Source organism: Larus michahellis, chromosome 19 (genome assembly GCF_964199755.1).
Source record: "Larus michahellis chromosome 19, bLarMic1.1, whole genome shotgun sequence".
Taxonomy (NCBI): Eukaryota; Metazoa; Chordata; class Aves; order Charadriiformes; family Laridae; genus Larus; species Larus michahellis.
Window position 1 is genome coordinate 510,784 of NC_133914.1, and position 25,831 is coordinate 536,614.

The 25,831-nt window shown below is 66.1% G+C and overlaps 1 protein-coding gene across 1 annotated transcript; it reads right to left on the reverse strand.

The window, feature by feature from the left end:
• Positions 1-63: 63 nt before the first annotated feature.
• NHSL3 (NHS like 3) lies at positions 64-25,215 on the reverse strand. The gene is given in 8 exon segments (XM_074563379.1): positions 64-862; positions 1,057-3,945; positions 4,065-4,181; positions 4,570-4,687; positions 5,875-5,930; positions 6,131-6,286; positions 24,956-25,181; positions 25,183-25,215. Coding segments are annotated over 8 exon segments (3,609 nt in total). The 5' UTR covers positions 25,207-25,215; the 3' UTR covers positions 64-839.
• Positions 25,216-25,831: the final 616 nt, after the last annotated feature.

Here is a 25,831-nt window from a genome sequence, read left to right on the forward strand (position 1 = left end):
GAAGGGCAGGTGCCACATGGCAAGGCCATGGCCATACGCCAGGAAGCACAGGAGGCAACAAGCTTCGGTCATCATTTTTACCAGCCAGGTACAGAGCTCTGAGCAGCTACTCGGCGGCAGAGGGTTGGTTACTTTTGGTTTGGTTTGGTTGGTTTTGTCTGGGTTGGTGTTTTGTTTTTGTTTTTTTTTTTTACAATCAAAGAAATCAAAATGTGACCCGAGTTTACAGAAACAGAAATCAAGGCTCTACCCTAGGGTCTGAAGACCAGCTCGCGGCGCAGCCGGGCTTCCCCTCCACCCTGCGGCCAGCGATCAGTGCTGGCCAAGAGCCCCCTCGTGCCTTTCCATCGAGGGCTGAGGTCCTGGTCCCTCCCAACCAGCCCCTCCATCCTGTCCCGCTGCTGCTGCCTGCGTTCCGCCAGGCGCTGCCGTGGCCAAAGCCTTCCCCTTCCCTCGTCCAAAGTGCTTTGATTCCTCGTGGGCCCGGCTGGCTGGGAGCAGAGCGGCTCCAGCATCTTCATCCTCTGCGTGGCTGCTCTGCTCCGCACCCACAAGCCAAGCTGCGGCCAGCTCGGAGGAGGTGCTGGCTCTGGGCACAGGCCTCGAGACCAGTTAAAAAGAAAAAAAAAAAAAAAAAAAAAAAAGCAAAATAAAGCTGTAGTACTTAGGAAAGTGAAACCAACACCATTTTTGCATAAATATCATCAAGGCCGTGGAGGCTAAGGCTGTTTGCTTCCTGTATTAAGTTAGTTGCCAGTTCCACACTCGTCCGTTGACCTGCCCAGGTCCCTGAGATTTGGATTCCTGTCCGCGGGGCACCAGTCCTGCAGCGTCGTCCTTCAGGCCGTCTCTCCCTGTCCGTCTACAAGGCAGGAGGGAAGAGCCCATCAGCTTCGCACAGCCCTGCCCCACGGCTGGGCTCTCCCAGCCATCCCGGTGCCACCCCAGCCCCGACACGGCCCGTGTGCCGCGTTGGGAGCCCACAGCTCAGGACCCTGTAGCTCAGGAGCCCGAGCATCCCATGGCGGGGCTGAACCGGGTCCCCATCCCACGTACCTTGTGCAGGGAGGCTCTGAGCCGGCGGCTCTGCGGCACTCCTGCTCTCCGTCCCCGAGGCCGCCGTCCCTGCCGGCTCGCTCTTAGTCCTGCTCTCGTCCGACAGCGCCTCCTTGGCCTTCCCATCCGGCACGGGGGAGCCCAGCGCCTCCGTCCCTGGCGCCTTTGGGCTCAGGGGGGAAGGAGCCGGTCCCGGGCCAAGCGAGGGCTTCTTGGCTACCGGAGGGGGAATCTTGCCGGGTTTTCGGTGGGTTTGCGCCTTGCCGGGGCCCTGCTGGGCGGCAGCCGGGGCTGCCGAGCGCTGCCCAGAGAAATTCATCAGCTCGGCCACCAAGTTCCTCTTCAGGTCGGCCTGCGCCTCGGGGGACGAGGCCGTCTCGATCACCAGCTTCTTGGAGCTCTTGGCGAAGATGAAGCTGGCGGTGGAGGCCGGCGACTTGTTCCTGGGGGAGAGCTGGCCGTCCCCGGGGGGTCCCTCGGGGCCCGGCAGAGCCGCTCTGCTGCCCGGCGGCTTCTCCGCAGCCTCGCCAGAGGACAAGGCGGCTGCCTTGAGGTGCACAGCGTGGTGGAGCTGGTTCGAAGGCACCGCGTCTTTGGCAGGAGGGGGCTGCCGCGTGGACAGGGACCGGCGGATGGGCTTCTGGGGCGCCGGCCGCTCCTCGGCCCCGGCAGGCGGCTCCACGCTCACGGAGCGCAGCCGCACCATCTGCAGCAGCGAGGGCGTGACGATGGGCAGGCTGGCATCCTCCTTGGGCACGGGGCCGCTCTTGCTCCGCGACACCGGCTCCTTCTTGGCGTCCGGCCGGGGGCCGTTGGCTGCCTTCTTAAGGCTGGTTTGGGGCAGCAGAGCCGGAGCCGAGGGTGGGGGGAGAGGCGGCGGTGGCGGCACAGTGGCCTCGGGAGGGGGCTTGGCAGGGGAAGGTGGCCGCGGTGCCCCAGCTGGTGGCCCTTGCTGCTGGCTGCGTGAGGAGACGGTGGCCGAGAATGAGGAAGACGCAGCCCCCGGCGTTGGTGCCGCTGTCTGCCTGGCCACCGGAGCCGGTGAAGCATCGGGCAGGCTGGAGAAATAGGCTTCATCTGGAGGGGGGAAGTCCGCCATGGACAGGTCGTGCTCCTCAGGAGCTGGCGGGGGCGGCGGGGGCCAGGCGGCGTCGGTGGGGGACTCGCTGGCGGCCTGGGGGCTCCCCTCTGCCTTCTTTGCCGGCGGGGGAGGCGGGTGGTAGGCAGGCGGCGGCGATGGCGGTGGAGACTTGCCGCTGGGCTTGGCCGAGGGCTCCTGGCCGGCAGTGCTGGGTGCCAGCGGGTCTGGAGAGGGGAGGAGGGGGCCGGCGGGGGCCGCGGGCTGCTGGGGCTTGGTGGGTGGCGGGGAGAAGGGAGCGGGCACCTTGGGGTGCGGCGGGATGATGAACCGGTCCGAGCGGCACGGCAGCGTCTCGGGGGGGGCCGGGTCCGAAGCCGAGGAGGAGATGGAGGTGAGGGAGGAGGACACCGAGAGCGCAGGTGACTGCAGGGAGCAGACCCGGTCCGACTTCGGGGGCTGAGCCCTGCCCGGGGACACGGAGGCGGGTCCCAGCCCCTTGGCGGGCAGCGTGGGTGTCCCGCTCTGGCTGGAGTAGCCGCTGGAGGGGGACATGGTGCGGTCAGACCCATCCGGGCAGCTCCACTTGGGCTGAGCCTGGGGCTCCCTCAGCACCACCGTCACCCCGGGGCTGCCCCGCGAGGCCTCGGGGGAGCTGGTGCCAGCCAGGCTCTCGGAGCGGAGGCTGCTGGTCTCGCTCAGCGACGACGGGGAGAAGACCTCATCCTCGGCCGTGGGGCTGAAGGGCTCGGGGTGCGGGGACCAGGGCGTGCTGCTCTCCCGCTGGGACCGCCGGTCGGGCTTGGGGGGCAGCCCCAGCACCTTGGGCTCCCCCTCGGCTTTCTGGTGCAGCGAGTAGGTCCTGCGAGGGGGGGCCGGGGGCTTCTTCATCTTCCTGAGGGAGACGCTGCGGGTGGAGGAGCGCTCGCTGGCCAGGCTGCCCGTGTCCGAGCCCTCTGCCTGGCTGCTTGTGCTGTAGGCAGGGGATGCCCGGCCGCTGCTGCCCCCAACAGCCAGCAGCCCGGGGGCCGCAGGCGTGGGGCCGGTGGTGGGCTTGGAGCAGGAGCTGGCGAAGCTGACGGAGCTGTAGACGCTGACTTGGTCGGTGTCGGAGCGAGCCGCCATGTCCACCTCACTGCGCGGCCCTGCCTCGGGCTGCCCAGAGCCCCCCTGGGAGGAGATGGTGGAGCTGTTGGAGACGATGGTCTCCGTGGACTGCGAGTGGCTCCAGTTGTCGCTGGAGGACGAGGGCTCACGGCTGCGGGCGCTGCGCTCCGAGAAGCGGGTGAGGGAGCGCACCGAGGCCGGGCTGGACGACACCAAGCTGCAGCGGCTCAGCGTCCGCACGCTGCTCCGTGTCAGGGCCACCACGTCCACCATGGGAGGCAGGATGGCATTGGGGATGATCTTGGACATGTAGGTGCCCTGGGGCGAGATGGACATGACGGGGCCCAGCAGCTCCGGAGGGCTGGTGTTGGTGGTCATGCCCGGCACGGCCAGTGACTTTGGCCTCACCATGGGCGACAGCTTGGCCGCCGTCTTCCTCCCCACCAACATGTCGTCATAGTAAACCCGGTCAATGTGCTTCTGCAGGGCCGCGTCCGCCTCCTCCAAAGCTCCCAGGCAGACGCGGGCGCCCCCGGGGACAGCCAGCGGCTGCAGCTTCCCGTCGATGGTGGGGATGCGGACGGCATCGCCGGAGACCTGCCCGCCGTTCAGCAAGAGCTGCGGCGCCTGGCTGCCCCCGCGCCCCACCTGCCCTCGCCCATCGGCATCAGGGCGTCCCTTGGCTTCCCGGCTGTTCCTGAGACCTGGGAGCAGGGAGAGACGAACATGGCGTGATCCCAAGGCAGACGCACCAAGCCAAGGCAAACCGAGCCTGGGCAACGAGACCAGACCCTAAAAATCCCCCCTTGCCCCCGAGGCTTACCCAGCTCCTTCTGGACATGCTGGGGGATGCCCAGCACCGTCGTCCTCCTCTCCTTCCTCTTCTTGCCAGCCCTCTCCGAGGATTTGGGAAAGGAGTCGTGCGGTCGGAAGGTGGAACCTGCGAGAGGCATGAGCTGGCGTGAGGGGGGCCCCGGCCAGGGCGTCCCCAGCGTCCCCAGCTCCCCCCCACTGCCGGAGATGCTCCAGGACAAGCTGGGCTGGGCTCAGGCGCTCGGCACAGCCCGGAGAAGCACCAGCAGCTGCCAAAGAGCTGCTGCACAGTCTGAGCAGGGAGGAGACGGTGTCCGTCCGTCTGTCTGTCCCCCTCGCCCAGCCCCAGCGCTCTGACTCAGCCAGAGTCCCTCTCTTCTCTCCAAGGGCCCCAACTCCCCGCGCTGGCTCCTGGCCACGCCAACACAGAGCCCAGCTTTCCTGCCATGCACCCCGGCCCCCCTCGCGCCCCCTCAGCTCATGTCCCTTGTCCTCGCAGCCCCCCAGCCGAGTACCTTTCCGCTGGATCATCTCGGAGCGGATGGAGAGGGCGTCCTCAGAGGTACTGTCGGTGGCACAGGAGGCTGCCCGGCTCCGGAGGGACACGCTGTCATCCTCCGAGGATGCGCAGGACTGCGTGGGCAGAGAGCGGGCTCAGGCGGACCCTGGGCTGCGGGAAAGGAGCTGCCCCGGCCCCCGCCAGGCCCCTTCTCCGCCGCAAACTGACTCCGCAGCCCAGCGCTGCCGAGACAAAAGCTTCTCCGAGGGCCAAAGGCTGAGTCAGCCACGCCGGCATCCAGAGTCCTCCCACCAGAGCGGGGCCGGGAGCAGCCCCAGGGACCCCGCGTGGCCTCGCAGCCCCCCGGAGAGCAGGCGAGCCGGGGTCGGGTCCACCAGAGGAGCACCCGAGGCAACCACCGGCCTCGCCACCATGCCAAGCCGAAAATGGCCCCATGGCTGCGCCCAGCCCTGCTGTGCCCCAGAGCCCGGGGCTGGAGGGCTGCCATGGCTGGGAGAGGGGTGCAGGGCTGGGGCGGTGGGGGGACAGGGACAAGCAGGCAGTGATGTGGCTGTGCTGGGGACCCACAGATGGCACATTTCCCCCTGGGCACGGCCAGCAGCACAGCTCTCAGTGCCTCCCCCACCCCTCCAAAGCATCACGGCACAGGCGGAGGTCGGGATGAGACACATCCGCGTGAACCACCACCCAACCCCTCCACCACACCGCCCTGAGCCACCCCAGCTCCCCCCACGGCTCTGCCCCCCCCGGTGGCTCCCGGCCCCCCGCTTCCAAGGGGTTAAGAGAGCCGAGAGCCAGCGGGAGGCAGTGGCTTGAGCAAACATCGATGACAGCGGGGTCAGAGCCCAGGGAAGCAGCAAAGCCCAGCTTGGCCAAGAGGGTGGGAGTTTCTCCTCGTCAGCAGCCAGAGAGGGGCCCGGCCACGGGGCTGGATATAGACGATGGTCCCCGTCGCACCACCCCGTCACCCCACCTCGCTCAGGGCTGCTAGGGGACACCAGTGGGGCAGGACGGGGGGGACAGAGGGATGGGGGCATGGTGGGTGTCCCTGGGCAGAGCAGGACATGGCAAGGCTGAGGACGTGGACAGGGGCAAAGGGGATAACGCTGAAGGACGAACATTCCCTTCCCACCCCACAAACCCCCCGGCCACGGTCCCACAGCCCCAGCCTCAGCTGGTTCCCCACCTGCTCCCAGCCCCCAGAGCACCCGGGGGGACAGAGGAGCCACCCACTGTCCCCTCACCCCCAGGGCGCCCCGAGAGCGCTGCAGGGCAGCGCCGGCTCCTCGGCAGGGCTCACCTGGAGGCTGCTGGTGTCCCCGTGGTCCCAGGCACTTTTGGTCTGCTTCTGCTTCTCTGGGGAGGGAAGGCAGGGGGTAAATCCCTGCGGGGGAGCCGCCAGCCAGCCAAGCGGCTGCCGAGTGTGGCGGTGCCACCCGCACACCCCAGCCACCGCCGCCAGCCCCGGCCGGACTCTGGTCAGCCCCACGGTGCCGCCCACGCAGCCCGGCCAGCCAGCAGCGTCACCGGGCCACCCAGGGGCTGGGGACACCTACCCTGGTGCTGCAGGGACTTCAGTCCCTGCTGGGCCTGGTTGTGCAGCTCCTCCAGGTGCGGGGGCCGCGTGCTGGGGAAGAAGACGTTGTCGGGACATTCCTCGCCCGCCGTGTACTGCACACTCAGCCGCTTCTCGGCCTCGCCCTTGGCAGCGCCTGCGGAGACAGAGGGATCAGCTCAGTGTTACAGAATCATAGAATAGTTTGGGTTGGAAAGGACCTTTAAAGGCCATCTAGTCCAACCCCCTGCCCTGGGCAGGGACACCTTCAACCAGCCCAGGTTGCTCAGAGCCCCGGCCAACCTGGCCTGGAATGGTTCCAGGGATGGGGCAGCCACCACCTCTCTGGGCAACCTGGGCCAGGGTCTCACCACCCTCAGCGTAAAAACTTCCCCCTTAGATCTAGTCTAAATCTACCCTCTTTTAGTTTAAAACCATTACCCCCTTGTCCTATCGCAACAGGCCCTGCTAAAAAGTTTGTCCCCATCTTTCTTAGAAGCCCCACTTTGGAAGGGGCTCCAAGGTCTCCCCGGAGCCTTCTCTTCTCCAGGCTGAACCCCCCCAGCTCTCTCAGCCTGTCCCCACAGCAGAGGGGCTCCAGCCCTCCCAGCATCTCCGGGGCCTCCTCTGGCCCCGCTCCAACAGCTCCGTGTCCTCCTGATGTCCCCAGCGCTGGAGGCAGCACTGCAGGGGGGTCTCCCCAGAGCGGAGCAAAGGAGCAGACTCCCCCCCCTCGTCCCCCTGCCCACGCTGTTGGGGATACAGCCCGGGATGTGGGGGGTTTCTGGGCTGCCAGCACACGTTGCCGGCCCACGGCCAGCTTTTCATCCCCCAGTAGCCCCAAGTCCTTCTGGGCAGGGCTGCTCTCCATCCCCACATCCCCAGCTGGTGCTGGGACCGGGGCTTGCCCCGACCCAGGTGCAGGACCTGCACTTGGCCTTGATGAACCTCATGAGGTTCACATGGGACCACTTCTCCAGCCTGACCAGGTCCCTCTGGATGGCATCCTGTCCCTCAGCCATGTCGACCTGGTGTCGTTGGCAAACTTGCTGAGGGTGCCCTCACTCCCACTGTCCATGTCATTGATGCAGACGGGGGGACGCAGCTGCGCTCCCAGCAATGCACCCCACCCATAGGATGCAGCTCCAGCGAGTCGGGAGAAGCACCGGGCGATGACAGCCGGCCCGGGATGACGTTATCCTGCTCCTCTCCAAACCGGGTGAGAAATCATCTCCCTTGGCTCTGCCTGGTCGGTCGATATGCCGGAGTCCGGCTGTCTCTGCCGCGAAGCCCCAGGGTTTTCTCCGGCCAGAGCGGAGCTGGGGCACGGCACCACCCTCCTCCCCAGCGCCTTCGTTAGGAGCAAACGAGGCAGTGGGTTGTGTGGGGCTGTGGGCAGCTGAGCGGAGAAGGGGGTATTAAATGAGGATAGAAAGATGATGACTTTCCCTTTGGAGGGTTGCATCATCCCCAGGCCTTGCAAAGCACCCCGAGAGCAGGGACTCGCCCTGTGCCCGGCGAGGCTGGGAACTGCACAGATGAGGGAAACTGAGGCACAGAGAGCCCAGAGGACCCGAATCCTTCCTCCGAGCCCCCCAGGTGCTGGAGACCCCATTTGCCATGCCAGGGCTGGCACGGGGCCCTCCACACCCCGTCTCGCAGCCCCCTCCCCACAAACCATCGCCAGCACCCTGGGGTGCCCACCACCGGCTCCAGGCACTTGCTGGGGGCTTCACCCAGCGTTGCCTGGCCAGGGGACTGCTGGCACAGCCCTGCCTGCTCCTGCCTGCACGCCGCTGCCTGCCGCGAAGCCTCAAACTCTTCCTGCCCGGAAAAAAACAACTTGAGGCTGAGGAAGGGAAGGGCGAGACCAGGAAACCGATGGGGCTGGCGGCAGCACCCCGGGGACACGAGTACCCGCCGCTCAGCATCGCCGGCGCCACGCACCCATCCTCTGTCCCCCATGTCCCCCGTCCCCTCCTGGCCAGCCCGGCCAGGCAGCGAGGCGGCCGCGCTCTGGCTCCGCCGCACAAAGGAGCAGGCCCCGAACAATGGAGCCGGCCCGCCCTGCCGCGCCATGCCGCCACGCCACGCCGGCCTCTGCCTCCGCCGGCACGGCGAGCGGGCACCGGGGGCACAGCCGGGCTGGGGGAACAGGTCGTGGCGCAGGGGACCCCTGTGCTGGCGCAGGGTCCCCGCAGGGGACACAAGAGACCCACAGCCCTCCCACCATCGTGTCCCCCTTCCCCTAAGTCCTTTTCTCCCACAATTTTGGCAGCCCCTTGCCCAAATCGCCCCCCCCCGGCCCCAGCACATTCAGAGACGCCTTCCACCAAGAGGACCGCAGTGATTTATTGCGATAACTTCCTGGCGGACGAGGCTGGGGCCGGGGTGACCTTCCCTGCCCTCCCCCTGCGGTCACAGCCCCCCTGCCCGCTGCGGGTGGGTGAGGACCGGTGCGGGGCAGGCGGGGGTCCTGGCGGGCAGGGGTTGTGTAAGGACAAGGTGCTGCTCCCTCCCTCCCTCCCTCCCGCTCACTCACCCTTCTTCTTGAAGAAAGCCAGAAGCGAGGAGAGGTTCCTGCCCATGAAAACCACCATGGTGGACGGGGAGCGGGTCTGGTCCCCACGGGGGCTCCGTTGGTCCCCGTGGGGGCTCCGCTGCCCCCCACGGAGGCTCTGCCTATTGTGCCGGGGCGGCTCTCGCTCAGCCGTGAGCCGGTGAGGAGGATGCCGGCAGCCCCCAGCTCCCTCTCTGCGTCCTCATCCGCACGGCAGGAGGATGCTCGGCCGGGCGAGGAGGCTCCGGCGCAGCTGCCTGACCCTGGGGACGGCTGCGCGGTGGCAGGAGGGGACAGCCCCAGCTGCGCCCACCACACTCCTCAGTCACGGGAGGAGGAGAGCGGGGGGGGCCCCTCCTCTGGCCTCCCCGCTCGCCCCCAGCCCTCCCGCCTCCTCCCACACCCAGCATGGCCGGCAGGGATCCATCCTGTTGGGCTGGGATTTCCCCAACTCCCCGCTCTTGCACCCCTGGGACCCTCCCCAGGACACTCCTCGCTTGCGCTCCACTGGGTGCAGCATCCCTGCAAACCAGTTGCTCGCTTCCACAACCGTGCATCCAACTGGGAGGAGGTGGGAGGCTTCTCCTCCAGCGAGCACTGTCCTTTGGGCTGTGCTGGCATTCCCCCTCCTTGTCCATCCCCGGTGCCCCCAGGACCCGGCGCCCACCGTGGTCCCCCCTCCCTGCCAGGGAGAGCCCTGCTCCGGGCACGGCTCAGACCGCAGCGGGAGGACACAAGCCATCACCGGGCAAAGGGTGTTTGTCCTTAGGGACTGGGCGTCCAGCACGGCTACGTCACGGTCACGAGAGCTGGTGGCACTGGGGGAGAATGAGGTCTTGGACCAGTCTAACCAGTAGCTCCAGCTGCTGGCGCGGAGGCACGTGAAGGCAGGGGCAGAAATGCCCCTGGGTGGTCAGGCAGCGGCACAGACTGTGGCACTGGCGGCCACCCATCCCCACCGCACAAGGTGCTGCGCAGTGCGAAGAGGAATTTGCCCTGTCTGTCAGCGCCGGGTGCCCAACACCTCAGGGAGCTCCGTCCCTTCCACCTCCAGGCGTTTGGCCCCAAAAGGTGAAGAGCTCCCAGTGTTAACCCAGCAGGCAGGGCTGTCCTCGTGCCAGCCAGGAGCCGACGTGTCAAACCCTCCTTCCCCTGCCCTGCCAGCTCCCCGCGGGCTGCGCACAGGGTTTATTGACACAGGAGAGAGGTTTGGCCGCAGACGGAGCAGCGTCACCCAAAGCAGTGAGGTCCCCACCAGACCCAGGCGTTGATCGCGCAGCCCGAGGGACAGTCTGACCTTGCAAAGGGCACCTCTGCGTCCCCGCCGGGCACCTCTGGGCTCAGGGAGGATTTCTTCCCCTGCATGCCCCTAACAGCCCTGCAGCCCCCGCTGTGCACAACCCAGCACCTGCCTCCAGCGTGGGCAGGGTCGGCCCCGCAGCCCACACGCTCACCCAGAGGGTACCGGCGGCCGCAGGCAGACGCTCCCCAGCTCTTTTCACAGCGCGAGTGGAAAAGGGACATAATCAAAGGGCTGAGGATGCACAAAGCGGGCAGCCACGTGCTGTGCTGAACGCTGCCCTCTCCTCTCTGGGCAGCCCGTCACGAGCCCCAGCGACGGCCAGGGCGATGGCGGGCAAACGCAGCCGAGAGTGACGCTGGGTCCATCTCTCCGCGATGGCGTGTAGGGACGGGGCGCACCTGGGACCCCCCGGCACAGCACCATCAGCTCTGCACGCTGGGTAAAGGGGGACAGTCCCCCCCTGTGCTGCCGCTCTGGGGCCCAGGCACAGCTGAGCTTCGCAGCTGATGGCAGCACACATAGAAGGTGCTGCCCAGGGCTGTGAGGACATTCCCAGGTGCCAGCAGACAGATCCAAAGGGCCTCGAGACTGTCCCTTGCTGATGGAGACACGTGTCCCCCTCTCGAGAGTGATACCGCTGCGGCTTGGGGCGGGAGGAGCTCAGCATCACTGGCTGCAATCACCCCAAGGATAATCCGGGCAGGACGCGGCAGCCACCGCCCAGCCGGAGCAGGAGCCCGGCCGCGGAGCAGCCTTGTGCCAAGGGCTGACGCTGGGGAGCGCGGCGGCGTGCGAAGAGCAGCCTCCGCTTCTCCTCCCACTCCCTGCGACCTTCGCTACCGCGTCCTCCTCGCCTGGCCGGCCTCGCCCCGGCTCTGCCACCACACACCGAAACCTCATGCAAAAGGGACTGGAAAAGGGGGGAAGCCGGGAGGGAGAGCGGGCCCGATCCTGCGGCAGAGGCTGCAGACCTTGGTGGGCTGAGGAAGCCGCCGCAGCTGCAGCCGATGCCGGTAGCAACACGCCCGGTCGGAGCTGGCGTCCCATCCCTCGTTGCATTCCTTGCGACGCGCCCTGGATCGCCCCATCCCCTCCAGGCTCGGCGGCGTTGATCTGACACACGTGCCTCGGCTGCACGTGTCAGCGGGATCCTCCCGGAGAAGGAGCCAGAGGCCTCTCAGGGCAGGGAACGCTCTCAAGGACGGTCTCCCTGCCTCGGGGCTGGTATCTGCCACCACCGGTGACAGGGATGGTCCGGAGGGAGCAAAGCATCCTCACAGCAAGGCAAAGTGATAGGAAGGGGCAGGGAACCCTGGGCATCACGCCTTCAGCTCTGCCTGCTCTGGCAGAGAGGGCTGGAAGGCACCGGGATGGGAATGGGAAGAGCTGCACGAGGGAGAAACTGGAGCTGAGACCCTGAAGGAACATGGCTGGGGCCGTACAGCCCTGGACCAGCGATGCTGGAAGCGGGATACAGCGCCGTCCCAGCTCCCTCCCAGAGCTGGCTTAGCCACGATGCTGCTCTTCCCACAGGGAGAGCCGGAGGAGGAACTCCTGGCTCCTGTCCCCCTCCTCGCCAGGCCTGTGCCTCCTGCAAGCAGCAGGTTTGGCCGGACTCAGCTGCAAACATCCATCTCTGCCTGCAGCGGCACTGCCCCGACTTGCCTTCTCCCTGCGCAGCAGCGGGTCCTGCGGCGGGAGGCAGGGAACAGGCAGCGCAGCTCCACCACCACTGACTCACCCCAGAAAAATGGGGAGGAGGGGGGGGATGGCAGGCGGGAGGGAAGGGGGCTGCAAGGTCCCCAGGGGAGGAAGGGCTGGAGAACATGCCTGCCCCTGTCCCCCTGCTCAGGCAGATGGAGACCTCGCCCCCCTTCTCCCAGCAGCTGGGACAGTGCAGAAGGCAGCGAGAAGGCAGCGAGAAGACCCCCTGCCCCATGGGGTCGATGCTCTCCCACCACTTTGGGGCCCCTCCCCGCCACGTTGCTCCCAGGCCTTGGCCAGCACCATCCAGGTGTGCACCAGGGCTTGGGGACCGCTCTGCTCCCCGTGCTGGAGCCGGGGCAAAGCGGCACTTGCCTGCGGATGCCACAGGTGTGGATAACGCCAACGGGGCGCACCATGAAGCCCAGCCCCAAGAGCCCCCGGGAACAGCCAGCACGTGAACCGCACCACGGCCACGAGAGCCACCCTGCTCCGCTCCAGCACCCAGCCCCTCTGCTCCCTCCGAACCGGCCTCTCCCATTGCAGCACGGCCGGCGGTTCCCCAGCGGGCAGGATGGCACAGGCAGCTCTCCCTGAACCCAAGCCCGTTTATCTTTCCCCTGGGCCCATCATCTCCAGCTCCGTGGTCCCAGGCGGGACCTGGCACCCACCTGTGCCACCCTGCCCTGCCTCTGCTCCCTGGCCTTCGGCTAGGAAGGGAGGCTGGGGGGCCAGTGACCCTGATGGAGGCAACCAGCCCCACCACCCTCACTCCCCAAGCCCTTGTTGTCTCTGTGCAGGATCCGTGCCCTGGACGCACCGCGGGGTTTTGCTCTTCCATGCAGGATAAGAGCACAATAATATTTACTGTGGCTCCGGCCACGCAGCCCCCCGCTGCCAGCCCAGGGGCTGCAGCCCGCCCTTGGCTCACTGGGGGCTGCCGCTTCGGCCAGGAAAACATCTCCGCAAAGCAAATAAACACGACCCAATCTGCACTGCTGGCTCGACTCTCAAACATGATCCCACGCAGAGGCAGGAATAAAATTAATTTCAAATGGGAAAACAAACTTGAGTCGGTTTCTTCCTCTAAATCATAGTGCAGAAAACTGCCCTGCATCGCTCCGGCACGCCAACGGGCCACGGCAAAGGAGCCAGTGTGGGGAGAAACCCTGCTTGGAGGAGGGCCATCGCCCGGCCAGCCACCTCCAGCGGTGGCTGCTGCCATGGCAGGAGCACGCCCGGCTCTGCAATGGGGCTGCGCCGCAGCCAGCTCGGCCCTGACCGCGCTGCTGCCCCACGCATGGCCCTGTGGTGACATGTGACATCTGCCGTTCCCAACCGTGCGCTAGCTCGGGCCCTGGCGTGAGGGTCTGGCAGCAGCCCACGGCAGGGGTCCCGGCACCACAGAGGAAGGCAGGACCACCCTGATGCCCCACTGTGCCCCACTCCCATCCCCGGCCCCTGTTCCAGCCTGGCAAGCCTCCATCCCACCACATCCCCACCCCGCAGCCGACCCGTCCCCTCCCCGGAGAAGCCACCAAACAGGTTTGAAGGTAAATAACAGCCTTCCCCGGGCCAGGAGCCGGATCCGGGCGGGAACAGCCCAGATGGGGAGCGCGGGGTGGGAGAGGGCGACGGGCAAAGCCTCGAGACCCACGCGGGACCGTGGGGGCAACGCCGACGGCACGCATGGCCAGGGACGAGTCACCGGCACCTGCTCCCTGCCCGGAGCTATGCCAAAGTCCACAGGTTTATTACAGCCCCGCTTCACCTTCCCTCGGTGTCCTTTCCTCCCATGCGCGCTACGGCCACGGCGCCTGCGCCGTTCCCTGCCGCGGTGCTCGGAGCTGGCTGCATCCCCACGGCGCGTGCCGTCATGCCCGGTGTGTTTGCAGGGTACCCAGGGTGCTCTGGAAATGGCAGCCGTGCCTGTCACAGCAGGTACCTGGCACCACGCAAGAGCAAATCCAGGAGACGGATTAGGGACAAGACCTTGCAGGTTTTTTTCCATGCACGGATCTGCCGTCCTGCAGGCAGCACCCAACCCCGCTCCTGCCCGCGGAGCTCTTGCTCGGCAGTGCCAAGGAGCTGCCGATCCTCCAGCAGGGATGGAAACGGACCCGGCGATGTGGGATCGGGGCAGGAGATGGGAGAGGAGCTGTCAGACGGGGCTGGGGCTGACACCAAAGTGGGGCTGGGGGGACAACCAGCAGCAGAATGGCAGGTCCCGTCCCTGCCTCTTGGTGACGGGGCGGCTGCCAAGCGGGCACGGCACGGCATGTCGGAGCCGAGCGCTGGAGGCAGCTGCCTGCCCGGGACACCCGCAGATCACCTCCTCCCCTGCTCCAGCACCGCTCCAGGAGCAGGAGGGAGCACCGGGAAGAGCTCAGCCCTCCTAGCCAGCAGCGGGATGCCGGCAGGCGAGTCCGGCGTGCCGGTGTGCCGGGCTGGCGGTGACGGGAGAAAGCGCCTGTGTAAATCTCGGCACGTCCCCCACCAGGGCGGGCCCCTGCCCTTATCTGCTCCCGGAGCTGTTTGCGGAGCCGGCCCAGCGTGGGTCTGGCACGAAGAGCGGCTGCGAAGGAGAGAAAAGACGCCCAGTGTCGCTCGGCCCACCCCGGAGCTGCGCGGCAAGAGCACGCACCGGTGCTCGCTGCCGGGGAGCCTCGCTGCCACGGGTCACCCCTCGCCCCAAACCTGCCTCCCCCGGGGATTTGCCCCTGCCACCTGCCCCAGCACCCACCGACTGGGGGGTGGGTGCCAGGGGACCCCGCACCGGCTGCAGCCGCATCCCTGCTGGCTCCGCGGGGCGCAGCCTGGCTGGCCGCCACGTTCCTCCACCCTGACTCAGCAGGGCGTCCCGATAAGGAGGCGATAAGAGGCTTCGGTCTCCCTGGTGCTCAAGGACCTTCACCGGCTGCTCCGGCCGGAGGAGAGCCAGGGGATGAAACCCAGAGCACGGCGGGCCCCGCTCCGGCTCGGGGATGGGTGGGTTTGGGACTGGGGAAGCAGAGTGGGGAGCCCCAGCTGGAGAGCAAGGTGGCAGGGAGCAGGTTGCAGGCAGCTGCCTGCGGCGGGTCCAGCGATGCCGGTGGCCCTCAGCCATGCTCCCAAGGGCAGCCTGCCCAGCCAAGCCCGTCACCGCTGCTCTGGCCCTTCCGGATCAAAAGGCAGCGGGTGCCCACGCCGCCCCACGCGTGGAAGAAGCACAAAGGCAGCCGCCGGTGCCTGCCTGGGCCTGACCCGCCGGCAGTGGGCACAGCGGGACCAAAGCGGTGCTCCCGAGGGAGAGATGGGAACTGGGGGATACTGGTCCAGTTGCCCATGAGAAGCAATTAGCCCCTGACTCAAAATCCATAAGCACCCAGGGTCTCGGTGAGGGGCAAGGGGGGACGGGAGCGACCGCGGGGGCTCGTCGGGCGGGTGCCAGCACACCCTGCCCCCAGCCCATGATCCCGGCTGCGCCCTACGAAATGCTGAAGCGACACAATGCAAATTCTTTCGCTTTGTGGCCGCCGCGCCGTTGCCATGGAGCCTCTGCAGAGAACAAACACAACTCGCCCCATGTTTTCTCAGCACCTTCCAACCCCACAGCCTTCGGCCCCAGCACCAGCCCTCGCCTTGCAGGATCGGCCCCGGCTGTACCGCAGGGTCCCACATTGCACCCATTTCAGGGCATCCGAAACGGGGCAGGATCTCTCCCGGCCAGCCCTGGGGAAGGGCCGCAGCGGTGACACGCATCCCACGGCAGCCCCAGGGACTGGCGAGGGGCACCCAAGCCCGGCAGGGGGATGGAGAGGAGATGGAGGTCTGGATGGGGATGGCACAAGGAAAGGGCGAGGACTGCGCCAGGGATGCTCCCACGAGCCCCCAGACCACCTCTCCGCGGGAGAAGGCTCACCCCATCGCCTGCACCCTGCGGCTCCGGGCAGAGGCAAAGGGATGGCGTTGGGCAGAGCCGGAGAAGAGCAGGAGCCCGGTTACGACAGGGGCTGGCCAGTGGCACCCAGCCATTCCCGCGTGGAGACAACGAGAGGATGACTTCGGCAGAGCGGACCCCGCAGCCAGCCGGTGAGGAGAGAGGGACAGCGGAGAGCCTGCGGTGGAGGAGATGCCACCCCTGCAGGGCCATGGGTCACTGCTGTAACCACTCCTGCCTCAGTTTCCCCAGGCGCCGAGCGGATGCCATCGGCTGGGGCATTTCGGCACCCTCTCCCCGTGTGCCCGCAGGGTCTCCCCATCGCGGCCCACGCCTCTCTGGGGTAGTTCTGCTTGGCATGGCGCTCCCCAGGCCTGCCGGGGGTTGACTCCAGACCCTGTTTACCCCACGGACAGCTCGGCTCACCGCACCGGTGCCGCTGCTGACTGTAAAGACCAAGGGAAACAGGGCAGCCAAGGGCAGGAGGGACAGTGGGGCTGGGGATCCCGTGATCCCTGGGGGGATCCCGGGGGATCCCTGCCCAATTCCCACCACCCTGGACCTGCCATCCCTAATCCTACCGACCCCGGACCCCTGCCCACGTGCCTGTCAAGTCCCCCCCCAACTCAAGCTGGGCTGGGGACACAGGGACAGTTTGCTGGGGACACAGGGACAGTTTAACGACATCAGTGGGAAAATGGGCAGCCCCAGGATGGGGATGACGTTACTGCGAGAGACCTTCCCTGCACTCACCATGCCGCTCTGACGGAGGAACGGCGGAGGGAGCTCATCGGCACTGGGCACCCCGCGGGGCTGATAGTTCAATACATGGGTCCAGGCTCTCGTGGGACCCTTCTCCCTCCTCCTCTTCCCCACAGAAGAGAGCCCCCCCTGCCCCCTCCCGGGATTTTCAGCTGCATCCCTGGAGCCGGAGCATAAAGAAGCGGAGCAATCGGTGCATGGACGGGCAGACAGACAGGCGCAGCGCAGGACGGATGCAGGGGGGAGCAGCCCAGCGCTCTCTGCAAACACTCCCACATCCCCAGGGCGCAGCGAGGGAAACCGAGGCACGGGGCGGGAGCAGAGGCCGGGGAGGAAGGTGACACCGCTGGGACGCCACTTAGAAAAACAAATTGGCAACTAATTCAGCAGACAATCCCCGTCCTGATAGCACAGGCGATCCGATGGCTGATCCCCGGCATGTTGGCGCAGCCCCTGCACGCAGCCGGAGGCTCTTCCCCAGCTCCGGCACCTGGGGACAGAGGGCCTGATCCTGCCTCCCCCCAGCACGGGGAGGGCAGGGGGAGCGAACCACCGGCCACAGTGGCTCAGGTCCTGCCCAGCCCCACACCAGGGTGGGCAGAGCAGAGGCAACGAACTTTCCCGGCACATCTTCCCCCCAAAAAAGCCACCGAGCCAGGACCCCCCCTGCAGCCCCTCCCCAGGTAGCCCCATCCTACCTGCCCTGGGCTTCCCGGTGCGGCCGAAGGGCCAGGAGGAGCCGGCCTTGACGCCCGCCGGGCTCCTCTTGCGGTGCACGTTGCCCATGAGGCCGCTCTCGCCCTCCACCACGGCTGGGTGGAGGAAGCCGGGACGCTACATGGCGGAGCCGAGTGGGCTCCGGCGTGGCCGCGGCAGCCGCGGGAGACGAGGGCTCTCAGCCACCGGCTCCCATCCCTCCGGCTCCAGCGGAGCTCAGCGCTCGCAGGCGGCTGTGCCGGAGCCAATGGTACAGGCAGAGAGGAGGGGCCTGCCGGGATCACCCGCCGGATCCCACGGCACCCTCCCAGCCCCATCCCTCCGGCAGGGACGTGTGGGTGCCACAGCCAGGCCGAGCGGGAAAAGGGAGAACCCCAGTCCCCAAACATCCCCAGACACGGGGACGAGCCGGGGACAGCGCTCGCCTTCGTCCCCGCTCCCACCTCCCCAGGAGTTTGCCACGCTCCACCGAGCCGCCTCCATCTCTGCCCGTCCCTGAGCACAGCCCCCACAGCTGAGGCCACGATCCCCCCCCGCAGGTCTTGGGGTCCCAGCCCCCTGGGGACCCCCCAGCCAAGCCTGGCACGGCGCGGCCAAGCCTAGAACAGGACTTCCACGGCCCGGAGGATGGGGGCTGGGTCCGGCTGTTGCCCAACCTCAGGGCGAGCACCCACACGCCCGTAGGTGGATGTTAAACCCCCGCCACCCTCTCCATGGTCGCTCCTGTCCCAGGGCCAAGCCACCGGCGGGCGAGCCAGGAGGACATCTGCATCCGCGCCCGCTCACACTGCCGGCACATCCTTCCCATGCCCTCCCCGGGTGCACCCCGGCTTCCCCCCGCTCCAGCGGAGTTTTGCAAGCACGGAGCAGGCCGGGGCTGGCAGGGGAAGGGCAGCTCCATGCTCCACCAGCTGCCCACACCGCACGGAAAAGCCCAGCCATTGCTGCTTCTGAAACACGTCCGCCAGCCTGCCCCCGCCGAAGCCTAGCTTTCCCTCCTGATTTTTAATTAGAACATTAAATGCTGGGAGGGCAGGGAGGGGTCAGCCGTCCAGGCGGTGGGCAATTCCTGCTGGCAATGCTTATGTTCCTTGGGTGATTCATCAAAGACCGGGGTAAATAGGAAGGAGGGTTTTGTGGGAAAGGCACAAAACTGGGGAGATGATGCAAAAAATAAAAATAAATTAACAGATCAACCAGCAGCTTTGTCCTGACCTCCCAAGGTGAGCAGTAATAAATTAATCTTTGGACTTCAGCCTCCTTCTCCACAATGGAAATAGCGATGGTTCAGTTTCTCACCAGCTTGGTTTGCTGCCCAAAAGGCACACTTGGTGGCCTTTTGTCCACCGTCTTGTGCCACAGAGGGTGCCTGGCACCAGGGCGGCTGTACCCCTGTCCCCGTGCATCTGCTGCCCCGTCTGCTGTGGGAGCTGTGGAGGAACGGGGGATCCAGTGGGAAACTATTCCCTGTTTCCCGTTACCGGCTGTAGCCAGTTCAAGGCACAGCCTTTCCCTCTCGGGGCAGACAGGATTAAACATGGACACGGCCACAAGTGCAGGAGAGTCGAAGGTCTCTGCCCGGTGACTCGGGGAGATGACTTTTCGCCCGGGCTGCAGGAGCAGGGTCGGCCGGGGGCATCTCCAGCGCGGGCAGGGCTTCTTCACGCTGCCCAGCACCTCCCGGACCCCCCCGGGACACACATCCCCTCACAGCAGCTCCAAAACAGGGTGCACGGACCCCCCCGTGCCACTCAGTCCCCTTCCCCGGTGACGCGGGGGGCTCCTCGGCAGCCCCACACACCAGCTTTCCCAGTGAGGCACTTTCATGTTCCCCCCCGCGGGAAAAGGAGAGGCTGGAGCCTGCGGCTGCCCCAGATACAGTGAGACACTTCCCCCTCGGCTCCCAAAACAGACGCCCTCCGTGCCAGCACCTGCCTCGCGAACGCGGCCACCACCGGCACCGAAGCTTCACCGCCCCCAGCCGCAGCAACCCACAGCCTCAGAGGTGCGGAGGGGGCTCCAAGGGGGAGCTGCGCCCCGGGAACCCAGCAAAGTGCCGTAAATATCAAGGGGCTAACGGGGTAACCCGCAGCCACGTGGCCTCCCGGGTGCCTCGTTGGGTAGCTGGGCGGCTGAGGGCAGCGTGGGCAGCCCCAGCATCCCCACAGACCCCACGGACCCGCGGCGCTGCCCCATCGCTGCCTGGGGACACAAACCCGTCTGAAACCCGCCGACAGGCCGCAGGGCCAGCCGGCTGCTCTCCTCCTTCGTCCCGGCCTCGGGTTTAAATCGCTGCACCCAGAAATACACTTGGAAAGCGTGGCAGGGGAGGGGAAGCACTTCCAGCTTCCCCGGCACACAATTCCCAGCACAGCGGGAACGCTGCAAAACCCAGCTGTGGAGCAGCCCGTGAGAATGGGGAGCTGGGGGCAAGAGATGCTGCTCCAGCACTCTCTGGGCCAGAAACCTCCGGTTTTATTCACTGAGAGGCCTCTGATAACAGCGAGGAGCTCGGAGGAGGGGGAAGCTGCTCATGAGATACGGATCTTGTCACCACGGCGTGACTGCTTCCAGCACGTCTGATCGTCCCGCAGTCACACGCTCCCGCGGTCACACCGGCCAGCCCAAGCGTGGGGCAGCCCGGACCAGGTTTAGACTAGATATTAGGAGAAATTTTTACACTGAAAGGGTTATTGAGCATTGGAACAGGCTGCCCCGGGAAGGGGTTGAGGCACCATCCCTGGAGGTATTCAAAAGACGGGTAAACGTGCTTAGAGAGACGGTTTAGTGACGGGTTTTGGCAGAGTTCAGTTGATGGTTGGATTCGATGATCTGAAAGGTCCCTTCCAACCAAGGCAATTCTGTGATTCTGTGATTCTCTGACCCCTCCACGCTGGCACGGGGGAAGGATCTGCCCCTCCTGGTGTTTTATCCGTCCCTCGTGGTGTTTTCTAAACCTGATCCCTTCGCCGAGCAAACACGGAGCCGAGCTGCCTGAACGAGAAAGGAATTCAGCCCTTGTTCCCTTCACGGGGAAGTAAAGCTCAGCGAGGCAAAGGTAACACAAAAACCCCACTTGAGATCCCCAATCATTAACAGAAATACATAACCAGAAAGGTTTCAAACGATTTCCTGCTCGAGCCGGAGTGAAGGCCGGCTCTGCCGATGACAGCCCCAGCCCGCAGAAGCGGAGGGAGCTCAGCTCCCTGCTCCGGGTAAGGTGTTTTTTAATCCGGAGGGATCCGTGGGGACCAGCCCAGGGCCCCGGCTCCCGCTTGGCAGGGAAATGCTTTTTCACTTCATCGCTGCCCAGCTCTTCACCTTCCAAGGGCTTATGTTCCCATCGCTGCCGGAGTCAAAGTCAATGATGATATTGTCTTATGAAATAAGACCTTCCTTCTAAAGAGAAATATGACTCCGGTGAAATAGTTTTATCGGATCTTATGGAACGTTATTTGCAAGAGTAATTCTCCCAGTTGTCTCCAGGTGGAATAGCTGTGGTTGCAGACACACCTCTCTTTGTTCGCGGGGCCGCTCACCGTTGCCAGCTCAGGCCAGCCAGGGGATTCCTGCTGCTCAGGGCTTCTGAGGTGTCACTCTTTGCGTCCTGCAGATTAACAGATTCGCGCCCACCCACGCGTCAGGGGGACAGTCCCGGGGCGCGGGGGCAGCGGTGCCCACCCCTCTGTTGCCTCCTTCGGCTCCAGAAGCTCAAACTGACACACAAAGCCTGTGTTTACACCAAAGCACGTGCCGCGCAGCAGCGGAGAACGGGGGAAATCAAGCATCCGGGGAGATTTCCCATCTCGGTGTTATCAGAGCAACACGCGGGGACAGCCCAGCCCCAAATCGCCCCGAGGACTCGGGTGCAACCCCCCCACCCCACGGTGTCGAGCCCGGTGCCACCGGCAGGGTCCCACCACAGCCCAGTCCCTGCCACTCGCTGCTCACCCCGCATGGTTTTCAACCAGCCCTGGCTCACACTAGGAACCAGCTGCGCGTATTTAAAGCGTTATTTTTAACATCACGGTGACCCCCTGCCCCCCCCAAGTCAGGAAATCTGCTGCTGCTGGACTAAGCTGGCATCAAAGGGGGAAAAAAAGCCAACCCTCATTTAATATTTCTGGAACATCGATTCCTTTACTTCATCAGGGAATTAAGAAGAATATTGCGAAACCTGGATAAAGCCGTAGCCAAAAAATGGACTAAAACCGCTCGTAGGGAGCGGGACTCTATAAGCACGCACGCGGGGAGCAGGAGCAGGTTCGCTGCTGCCGCGCCGCCGAGGGTTAACGGGCTGCCTTCATCCCGGGGGCTGCAGCAGGAGAAGGAAAAGCTCCCAGGAAAATGCAGCCGCACAGAGCAAATGGAGCCAGCCGAGCACCCCGGTTCCTTGCTCCACATCAGACCCTCGGCACAGCCCACCCGCTCTCCCCGCCTCGGCTCCCATCCCAGGGGTTAATCACTCCTCAGCCTCCAACGGTTACTGTGGAAATAAACATGCTGGGAACAGCGAGGTGCTCGGATACCATGGGGACGGGCCACGGAGGTGCTGGGAGCAGGGGGGCTGTGTACAGGTAAAACAGCCTGGGGCTGGCAGCACCCTGGCAGCCACCGCACACCCAGGGACGGGGCGTTACAGCAGGAATCATCCTGCAGCAGAGAGTTGCACCGGCACGAAAAGGGGATGGTGCAGCCAGTGGGGCCCGTACGCCCAAACAGGGCAGAGCATCCAGCTGGGAAATGGGAGAGGACTCAGCTTCCAGCTGGGATGGAGCCACCCCCCGCTCAGCATAAAGCCGCTGGTGTTCCCCCCCAGAGAGGTGGCCTGAAACTCGCCCATGAGCAGGATTAGTGCATCTCTCCTCTACACAGCTCAGCTGTTTGAGCGGCCAGAGATGGGATCTCTGATTAGACGGACCCACGGGTTTGATCCAAAGTGGAAATGCTTTCATCCTCCTGCTCCCATGCTTTCAGTGCTGAGCGATTCCGACCCTGCCGACACCAGGTTGGGAACAGGCAGATGCCCAGGCTGAGGAACGAGTCCTGATCCGTGTCTCCCCAGGATGGCTTTCTTCCCTCCCTCCCTCCCCCAGAGCCACCCGAGCCCCTGCGCACCCCCTCCCCACTCCCCCGCAGACGGGATGCACCCGGGATGGTAGGACATGCCCTGTCCTCCCTCCATGACCAAAGCCACCTGCGGGAACAGCGGGATGGACCCGGTCAGACACAGGGGGAAAGCTGAGGGCACCCAGAGCCTACAGGGACCCGCAGAATCTCTCCCCGTTCCCCCTCCCACAGCTCCCAGCTGATGTTTGGAAAAATTCCCAGGCTGGGACAGAGTCTGGCCGGCTCGTGGTGTTGGCAGCGAGGCCAACGCAGCCTCCGGGCAGGTCAGAGCTTCCCAACGCGGCGGCCGACACCACCAGCTCCAGCACGCAGCTCTGCAGCCGCCCTCAGGAAGCGGCCGGCACTCGGCATTGCCGGAGCCATCACTGCCTCCATCTCCACAGCTCAGCCCAAACTGCCGCTCGACGCACCCCGACCCCCCTCACACAGGGAAGCGTTATCCCCCTTCTCGCGGGGAAGGATGCTGGTATCCCAGAGGATGCTCGCGGCCACAGCCGGGCCGGAGGCGGTTAAGCAGGGTGGGGCCCCGGCGCGTTCGGCACGCTGGAGGCGCACGGAGAGGCTGATTCAATCACGCACGCAAGCTGCAACCATGGCGCATCCCCGCTGCTCCCCCGCTGCACGCCACCGAGCGAGCGGCGACACAGTGGAACGTCGGCACCTCCCGGCTTGGCGCACGCCAAGGGGGATGCCGCGGGATGCCAGCACAGCCGCGGGCACAGCCCCGAGGGGAAGGGTCCCGCAGCACCTCCATCACCAGCATGGACTGTGGGCAGGCAGGCGCTCCGGGCAGCAACCCCAGGCACGGGGATATCTAATGGAATGGCACAGTGGCAGCGCGGTGACGGCGGACACACCGCTTCGGTGGGGTGTGCTCATGGCAGACAGCGTGGCGAATGGGCTGGGGGTCCCCGAGCTGTGACCCCGATGGGCAGTGACTTCGCATTTCGAGGATTTGCTGGTGAATGTTACAACTTTAGGGGGAAAAAAAAAAAAAAAAGGAGAAGAGGGCTGGCAGAGCTGCGGGGGGCGTTTCTGCGCTGCAAAGAGGAACATCACATGCTCTGGCACATCTCATTTTTTCTGCTCAGGTTTCAGCGTCGGGCCGTGGCAGCAGCGTCCACACACGGCAGGCCAGGAGGGAGGCACCGGCAGCATCCGAGGGACCGGCTGAGCAGAGGGCTCAGCCTCCTCCCGAGACCCTTCTGCCTTTCCACGGCCACTCCTCTCCTATCACAGATCTCCCTGCACTTCTGCAAGTGGTAAACATGCCTGCGTGCAGTGCTGGATGCCTGGAAAATCACTCCCTGGGGCAAATCAAGGAAGAAAGTCCCAGGCGACAGCATCCAGCTGCGTTTGGGTGCCGCAGCATCGGCCTCTCCCTTGGCAAGAGTGCGGTGACGTCCCCGCGGAGGTGCCCTGCAGGGAGGGCAGTGGTGTGACGCAGACAGTGTCCCCGATAGCACGGGGCGGGAGAGGTTGAGCACGTCTCTGCTGCATGGGGTGATACCTCCAGCGACTCCTGCCTCGCCGGGACACCTACTACTGCAGAACAACTGTGCCGAAGAGACGAGCATGACCAGACACGCCGCCACCCATCGCTCTGCTGAAGGTCCCGGCCCATGGGAGGCCGGGCTGAGCCCACGGATCCCTGTAATCCAGCCCCGGGGCAGCGAAGAGAAGGCACCCACAGCACCTTCCACTGCAGGATTGTCCTGGTCAAGGTGGCAGGGACGTGGCTGGGCGATGGAGGCAGCACCCCGCAAACCAGCCGGGACGAGGGCCATATCTAGGACAGGAAGGGCCACACCTGGAGCACGCAAACACCCTGCCCAGGAGGAGGAGAAGGAGGAGGAGGAGGAGGCGGCAGCGGCTGGCATCCCTCCCGGTTTCCCTCAGCCCCAGTGACCTTCTGACTCAGCGGAGAAAGAACCTACCCAGTGAACCGGCACCAGCCCTCGGGGCAGGGGCGAGATTGCACCGGGGACTGCCGGATCCGGCCTGCTGCCACGGCTGCTGCAGCAGAGGCACCATGGCCACCATGGCCACCACAGCCTCCATGACCACCACCACCAGGGCCACCACCTCCTTCGCTCCCCTTCAGCCACCTCTGCTGCCACCATGGCCAGCGCCTCCGCCCCTCCTGGCCACCACCGTGACCCCTCTTTGGCCACCACCTCCACCCCTCCTCAGTCACCACCATGACGCCTCTTTGCCCACCTCCACAGCCACCACCTTGACTCCTTTTCAGCCACAACTGTGACCTGTCTTTGGCCACTTCCTTGGCCAGCACCGCCACCTCTCCTTGGCTACCACCGAGACCCCTCTGGCCACCTCCATGGCCACCACCCTGACCCTCTCTGGCTCCTACTACGACCCCTCCTTGCCCACCTCCATGGCCCCCACTGTGACTCCTCCTCGGCCACTGCCATGACACCTCCTCAGCCACCACCTCAACACCTCCTTGCCCACCTCCACGGCCACCACCCCGACTGCTTCTTGCCCACCAACCCAGCCTCTCCTTGCCCACCTCCACAGCCACACTGACCGCTCCTTGCCCACCCCCCGACCCCTCCTTGCCCACCTCCATGGCCGCCATCCCGATCCTTCCTTGCCCACCACCACGGCCACCACCCCGACCGCTCCTTGCCCACCACCCCAACGTCTCGCCGCCCCCCTCCCCTCCCCTCCCCTCCCCATCCGCCCCCCCCGCCGCCCCCTCGCCCCTCACCTCCTCCCTCCTCCCCGGCCGGGGGACTGTCGCCCTTTCTCCGCCGCCGCCGGCCGCGGAGCCAGCTGAAGGCCCTCCGCAGCGAGCCCGCCCGGGCCTTCCTCCGCCGGGGGGGGGCCGCCGCCGCCGCCGAGCCGCCGCCGCCCCGCTCCGGCTCCCGCTCGCCGCCCGCCGCAGGTGCAGCCCCGGCGGACATGGCCGCGGCGGGCAGCGCCCCGCACCGCCCCGCACCGCCGGCAGCCGCTGCCCATAGGGCCGGGCCCGCCCGGCTCCGGCTGCAGCCCCGGCTCCGGCCCCGGTCCCCGCTCCGGGCTCCCGCCGAGCGCCCGGCGCCGACGGAAAGTTTCTGCGGGGCGGGGCCGGGCCGCGGGAGGCTCCGCCCGCACCGGCCCCCGCCCCCCCCCGCCCGCAGGTGGCCCCGGTGGCGGTGGAGGGGGGGAGGTCCGATGCGGGGACCCTGCCCTTGATGCCACCCGGGGGGGGTCTCCGCGGAAAGGAGAGTCGTGTTCCCCCCACGATGAGTCCCGGCTTTGTCCCCTGGGGACCCGCATTCTGCGGGGGGGGAGCGTGCGGGGACAGCCGGGGACCGCTCTCGCCCCTTGGGACCCTCCGTCTGCCCCCCCCGTGGTGCCGAGCATCAGCGGGAGAGAATGGGGGCAGAACAGCCTGTGCGGGACCGGAGCAAGTAATTACAGCATCGTCACCCCCCCGCCCCCGAGCGGTGTCCTGCAGAGCCCCGGGGTGGCTGTCCATGTCCCCAGGAGCAGAGCCAGGGCCCGCGGCCGTATCCTGCCCTCGCCCTCTCCCCGCAGCCACCACCGGTTCCTCACCTGACGGGCCCGAGGGTGACACTTGCCATGTCACCGCCGATGGCAG